Raw genomic sequence first — 7,113 nt, 5'->3', positions numbered from 1 at the left:
AAATATCCTTTTTCAAGGTTGTGGATACACTAAATACTTGGGTGCCAGTTTGTTACAATAATTTGTGTTGGTTTGGCCTACAAAGCCAATAACTGACACAGAGTCTGAAACATACTTTAAAGCTGTTAGCACTACAGGCGGCAGAATCTAAATTGATACAAATCTACTCCTAAACTAAACAAACTACTCTAAACCTCATAACATACATATATCCTAGGCACTTGCCACTATGATCTTTGGGCTGTTTCTCTCCCCTGTCCTTCTGCCTCTCAACTGTCAATTTCGGCTCTGCCCCTTCTCCAGGAAGTCCTGCCTCCCACTTCCTATCTGTTTGCCCAGCTGCTTGGCAACACAGCACTTTATTGACAGTTGTTACATCCACTCAAGACATTCCTCCACACTTGGGAGGCAGGAACTTTGTGAGTTCATGGTCTACAAGACAGCTAGGGTTATATTATACAAAGAAACCCTGTCTCGAAAACAAAACAAAATAAAACAAATAAACAAACAAAACAAAAACTTTAAAAAATTTACACCGTCCTAGCTATTAAAAAATTTAGAGCCGGGCATAGTGGTGCATGAGTTTCATCCTAGCACTTGGGAGGCAGAGGCAGGCGGATGTCTGAGTTGCAAGCCAGCTTGGTTTACAAAGTGAGTCCAGGACAGCCAAGGCTACACAGAGAAACCCTGACTCAAAAAAAAATTTTTTTAAAAAAAATATATGTTTATGTACCTAGGTATGTTTATGCCATGGGTATGAGTGTAGGTGTCTCCAAAGTCCAGAAGAGGGTGTTGAATATACTGGTGTGAGTTACACGGAGTATGAGCCCTAGGAGAGCAACTAAGGATTCTTTGAAGAGTCATACAAACTCTAATCGCTAAACCATCAGGCTCTACTGTAGTTCAGGCTGACTTTGAACTATGTAGCCAAGGATGACCTTGAACTGTGGATCCTCCTGCCTCCATCAGTTTAAAATTATCAGCTAGTCGACACATTTGGCTCGTACCAGTTTTGCTTCTTTTAAATCCTTCTAGAATGACTTTTAATAGAATGGTAACGAAATTCCTTCTTCTTCTTCTTCTTCTTCTTCTTCTTCTTCTTCTTCTTCTTCTTCTTCTTCTTCTTCTTCCTCCTCCTCCTCCTCCTCCTCCTCCTCCTCCTCCTCCTCCTCCTTCTTTTTCCTCCTTCTTCTTCGAGACAGGGTTTCTCTGTGTAGGCTTGGCTGTCTTGGACTCACTTTGTAGACCAGGCTGGCCTCGAACTCACAGCAATCCGCCTGCCTCTGCCTCCCAAGTGCTGGGATTAAAGACGTGTGCCACCACGCCTGGCGAAATTCCCTCTTCTTGATCTCTCTCTCCCTCTCTCTCTCACACACACACAGACACACACACACACAGACACACACAGAGTCAACTATTGTTACCCAGTTATTTTTCTTTTGTTCCCCTCTTCCCAAATTCATAAATGCCTTCCAAACAATCCAGTGGTTTATCTCTGGGTCACTTTTCACCTATCTGTAAGACCAGTGAGCTACTCTGCTCATTGGAACATTTGTTCCGTGTTTTCTTCTATTAAATACTGTCTAACACTAGAATTGGGGAGGAAGTCAATTAAGATCTTGACACTAATTGTTTAAATTTCGTCCTGTGACACTTCCTGGCCCTAGCACCCAGAACTGTAAACTGAATGAATAAAACCCCCAGGAGAGCACAGACCAGCGCCGCAGAACTTCCAGTGCGGTGCCATGGTCCGGAAAGGTCCTCAAAAAGGATTTAAGGAATGAATGAGGGGCAGAAACGAAAGGGAAACCTCCCCTTTACCAAAATGGCCGCGTGCCCCTGTACCAACGCGGCGGTCCGCGGCCGCTTGGGCGGGGACATGGTGGGCAGAGCCAGCGAACCGTCAGGTGCGGCCCCGCCCTCCTCCGCTCTCACTTGATTCCGGATTGGTCCGGTTCCAGCGCCGCAGCAGGCCGCGGGCTGAAGGACCGCCTGGTGCTCGCCACTTCCGGCGCGCTGGGCTGTTGGCTGGGGGTATCCGCGAGGGGCGAGCGGTGGTTGCGGGTGGCGTGCAGGGATGCGGAGTGGGGCCGTCGCGAGGACAGAGGTGGCGAGGACAGCGCGGGTCGGCGGGCCTCTTTCCTGAGCCGGCTGCGCCGTCCAGGCCCGGCAGCCTCCGCCCCTTCAGCCTCAGCCGGGCCGATCGCCGCCTCGGGCCGCGGAGGCAGGGGAGTCCCTGCCTGGGCCCGCAGCCTCCTTCTCGGGGGGTCGGGCCCAGGCGGGGGGCCCCCCGCGCAGCCGCCTCTGAGCCCCATTTCCTGCTTCTGCGTTTGCCTGGGGTGGGCCGAGGTCTGGATGAATCGCTTCGTGGGGCCCCTGATGAGGCCGCTGTGCTCATTTTAAAGGTGCCAGCGGGGCCCGGGGTGGGGAACGGGTCGTCTTTGCATGGGCGGGGGACTCCCCGAGTCTGCCGGGACCATGACTTGAACTGTGCCAGCGGGACGCGTCGGATCCCAAGAGCCAGCTCACCTGAGCCACCCTCTCCCCGGCCAGTATGGTGAGTGAGGTCAGGGGTCGGGTTGGAGGGGTGCTAGTTGGGCCTCAGGGCAGCTAAGCCCTAGGGGAGAGGCTCGTGCGAGCTTGGCCGGTGACACATGCGTGCAGGGTGTGCAACCGGCTGTACGCTCCCCTCCCCCTCCCCCACTGGAAGTCTCGAGTCTGAGAGGGAGGATCTTGGAAGCTCCACGGACACAACCCCCTTCCTCACTGTTGGCTGTGCTCCTTGTACAGCGGTGGGTGATTATCAGTATCGTTTATTTAATGATGGCTTACTGTGTGCCATTTCCTTTCCTAAGTATTGGTATGTATTTAGTTATTACACCAACCCCCCTCCCACCCCCCCACCCCCCCCGATCGGAAATGGGGAGACTGAGGCACGGAGCAGATAATTACTCTGCCCAAGGTCAAGCGACACTTCTGGCAAGATTTGAACATAAGCAGTCTGTTATTATAGAACTGGCTGGAATTTTTGGACATCATTCCGTCCAGCTGTCGGTCTGCGTTTGGCGAAACCTAGAGTGGGATTTGCAGAGGTTACTGATACAGATGATGGCAGAGTCAGCAGCGGGTCTTTGGACATTTTGGCTGGTGTTCTTTCTGCCTTATGCTCTGGCCTTTACCCTAGAGAGCTATGGGTCCTTTCAGATGCAGATAAAAAAACCACTTTGGAAGGAAGATAGCTCCCCCTCTTCTAGGCCCTTTGGCTGCTACTTACTCCTTTGTGTACTCACAGCAGCTTGTTCAGCGCTTGTGTTTGCCGCTGTGGTGTTTCGGGAGCCTTATCTGCCCATCACAGGAGGCAAGGTGAAGCAGTTAGTCATCTGAGTCATTATCAACCTCAGTTGGCGACTAGCACAGGAGGAGTGGTTGATTGCCCAGCCTGGCTTTGAGCATCTCCGGGGATAGATAGCACTGTTCCCCGACCCAGTGCCTGGCAGATAAGTAGTGTATTGGAGATGTAGTCGCTGACACAGCTTTTTATCAGACCATAGTGTCAAACTCTTGAGGGGTGTGTGGGTTATGAGTAAGGTCCTGCCTGGTTAATGGGAAAGAGGGTCTAAGGCACTCATTTTGCCCTCCTGGTTTACAAGTATTGAACCCTAGCTGAGCGGCGTGGCATAATTTGTACTATTTGTGGTTTATATAAATACTATAAAAAGGTGGCAGATCTGTTGTGCTTCCTCATCTGTACAGAGCACAGACACGAGTTCTCTAAAGTTAACTCAAAGATATGGAACATCTATGAATTGTCATTCCTTCAATAATTATTTTATAAAATGTTGGAATTTTAATCCCTCCCACCCCCCAGAGTCTCTCTATGTAGCGCTGGCTGTCCAGCTTTCAGTACATAAACCAGGTTGGAACTCAGAGACCCACCTGTCTCTGTCTCTCATGTGCTGGGATTAAAGGTGTGGGACATTGTACCCAGCTAAAATGTTACAATTTTCAAGTTGTGATAAAATGCACTTAACCTAATTAAAGTTAACTGACGTTCTGTGCATTTATATTGCTGTGTGGCTGTCATGGTCTTCATGTCCAGGACCGTCTCCCTGACTGAAGTACTAATCCCTGCTCCCTCTTTTAGTAGTTCCTCTCCATTTCCCTTTCTGTTTCTATCTTTGTAATCACTTTTTTTTTTTTTTTTGTAGGAGAGTGTTCTCTTTTTATGGCTGGTTTACTTCATTTTGTGGAGTGTCTTCAAGGTTCATCTATGTTGTAGAGTGTGCAGAATTTCTTTCTGAGCTGGTCCCAGCACTCGGGGATGCAGAGGTAGTCTGGTCTCTGTGAGTTGGAGGCTAGCCTAGTCTACAAATAGAGTCCCAGGACAGCCAGGGCGAGTACACAGAGAAACCCTGTCTCAAAAAACCAAAAAAACCCAACCTCCCCAAAAGACCCCCCAAAACAAAAGAAAACAACAACAACAAAACAAAAAAAAAAACCCAACAAACCCCCCAAAACTGTTCATCTAAATGTGTTTTAAATGTCTTTTTTAAGTGAGTAGAATGGCATAACAGGTGTGACCAGGTGTGAGGCCCCAGCACCAAAAAGAGAATAAGAAAGTCTCTTTTCAAATAGTTTGAGGGTAACGTTGTGCTTGCCTTGGAGGGGAGTGAGGGTAGTGGGGAGATGAGGCCCATTCTGATAACTAGATGAGAGTGACTGTAAAAGATGGCTTAGGTGCAAAAGCATTTTGCCCAAAGAATGACTGATTCAGATAAAGGGAACTAGGAGGAGAGGGGAGGTTTCCTAGAGGGCATGTTTGTATCTTAAGGATAGGGAAGAAAAAGGTCTACTGAGTAGTTTCAAGATCTCTTACACACCTGAGAAAGAAAGCAGTGGGTGACAGGTGACTGAGGGAGAATGAACACCTGGGTACTTTGGCTTTCTTGGCTTCCAAGCAGTAACTACCTGCAGCCCAGCAATACACCATTTCTTTCATCTTTTTTTATTTTTTATTTATTTTTTTGCTTTTTGAGACAGGGTCTCTCTGTGTTAATCTTGGCTGTCCTGGACTTGCTTTGTAGACCAGGCTGGTCTTAAACGCACAGCAATCCACCTGCCTCTGCCTCCTCTCTAGTGCTGGGATTAAAGGTGTGCACCACCACGTCCGGCTCTTTCAACTTTTAAAAGCATTTCCCCCCCCTTTCACTTTTTGAGATGGTCCAAAAAGTCTAGGCTGGCCTCAAACTCCCAGTCTTGCCTTGGCCTCCCAGATGCGGGCATGCTTGTCTATCACCATGCTCAGCCAGCCTAAATATGTTACGAAAGCATCAGATAGAGAGATCAGCTTGTGGAGCTCACTGCTGTGAAGTTGCTGGAGTAGCTCGGTGGTGGAGGATTTCCAGTACTGCTGTAGACGGACTGGAGACTTTCCTTAAAAGAAAGTAGCCCACCTGCTGTGTCTAGATTTCACTGGTGAGGGAACCATAGACATCTGTTGGAATGTGTTAAAGGTCTGCTCTTGAATGTGGAGTTCAGAGTGAAGCAGAGGCAGGCGGATCTCTGTGAGTTCGAGGCCAGCCTGGTCTATAAAGTGGGTCCAGGATAGCCAGGGCTACACAGAGAAACCCTGTCTCAAAGAACAACAACCTCCCCCTCCCCCCCGAAAAACAAAAAAGAAAAAACAAAACCCAAACAAACAAACCTCAATTCTCTTAAATGATTACAGAATTAATCAGTGAGGAAAGATAAACGCCTCTAACATGGAGACTGGGAATAATTACAAGTTTGAATCAGTTGGTGATTTGGATTGGTAGGCGTGAAGGATTGAAAATAGGAGTTGACAGATTGGCTATGTGCTGACAAAAAATACAGGACTTGGCTGTGCCTGTAAACAGATGGGAGGCAGTGATGGAGGTTGAGTGGAAGACGTTTAGATAATTGACCTGTTGTGTGCACATCCTGGTTAAGGAGAACACACTGCCATAGGTCGAAGGGAAGAGGGATTTACTGAAGTAATTCTCTGCTTTTTTCTTTTGCTGCTGAGGATTGAACTCAGAGTTTCAGGTGCATTAGGCAAGCACTCTATCATGTAGTGGAGCTCTGCTCCCTGCCCTGCCTCCGTTTATTTTAGACTTCCACTCTCATTTCTCCATCATTTATTGTATAACCCATTGCAGATTGACTTTTAAAGGCATTCTTCGTATTTTATTTTGTCAAAGATCTTGAAAGACAATCACTGTACATGTTTATGGGGTACAGTATATTTTGCAAAGTTAGCACATTTGTTATCTCATAATTACCATTTCTTTGTAGTGATTTTGAAGTGTACAACAATACACTGTTAGCAGGCAGACTTTTGGTCTTAAACTACTTTTTAAGACCACCTATATGTAGTGGATGTAAGCACTTTTTTTTTTTTCACATCCCACATTTGGGAGCAAAACAAAAACATGCTTACATCCACTGCACATCCATGCTTACATCCTCAGTGTGTTGGGTCCAGTGTAAGCAGCTCAATGGCACATGCCTGTAGTCTTAGCACTGAGGAGGCTGAGGCAGGAATATGGTGAGTTTGAGGTCAGCTTGGGCTACATACTATTCTGTTTCTTAAATTTTTATTTTATTATTTTGGTTTTACGAGACAGGGTTCTTTGTGTAGCCTCTGCTGCCTGGAACTCACTCTGTAGACCAGGATGGCCTTGAACTAAGAGATCCACCTGCCTCTGTCTCTGGAGTGCTGGAACTAAAGGCATGCGCCACCACCTCCTGGCTACATACCTGTTTAAAAACAAAAAATAAAAACCACAACCTGTTTTTTTCGTCCTTATGCTTCTCAGCTACTTGTGGTCCCTGGTGTCTGCTGTCTCCTTTTCTTGAAATGGTTTTTTTTTGAGTGTGTGTGTGTGTGTGTGTGTGTCTGTGTGTCTTCCTTGTGTCTTTGCTATTGCTTTCTTCATTTTATTAGAAAACATTAGTTTTTAAGGTTCGTGTTTCTGCATGTGGGTATGTGCATGTGAGTGCGGGTGCACTTGGAGGCCAGAGGTGTTGGGTTCTCCTGGAGCTGGAAGTGTGGAGATTTTGAGCCCTCCAATATGGGTTTTGAGAATCAGG

The 7,113-nt window shown here is 47.3% G+C and overlaps 1 protein-coding gene across 1 annotated transcript in view; it reads left to right on the top strand.

Annotated features, from left to right (window-relative positions):
• Positions 1-2,209: 2,209 nt before the first annotated feature.
• Positions 2,210-7,113, top strand: part of Xpo6 (exportin 6) — a 98,468-nt gene continuing 93,564 nt past the window's right edge. Inside the window, exon 1 of the mRNA XM_051145203.1 lies at positions 2,210-2,557. Within this exon, the coding sequence (XP_051001160.1) occupies positions 2,555-2,557 (3 nt within the window). The 5' untranslated portion in view covers positions 2,210-2,554. The remainder of the gene's footprint in view (positions 2,558-7,113) is intronic.

This window comes from Acomys russatus, chromosome 5 (assembly GCF_903995435.1).
Source record: "Acomys russatus chromosome 5, mAcoRus1.1, whole genome shotgun sequence".
Lineage (NCBI taxonomy): Eukaryota > Metazoa > Chordata > Mammalia > Rodentia > Muridae > Acomys > Acomys russatus.
Note: the sequence above shows the minus strand (reverse complement) of the source record. Positions and strands in the feature narration are given on the sequence as shown.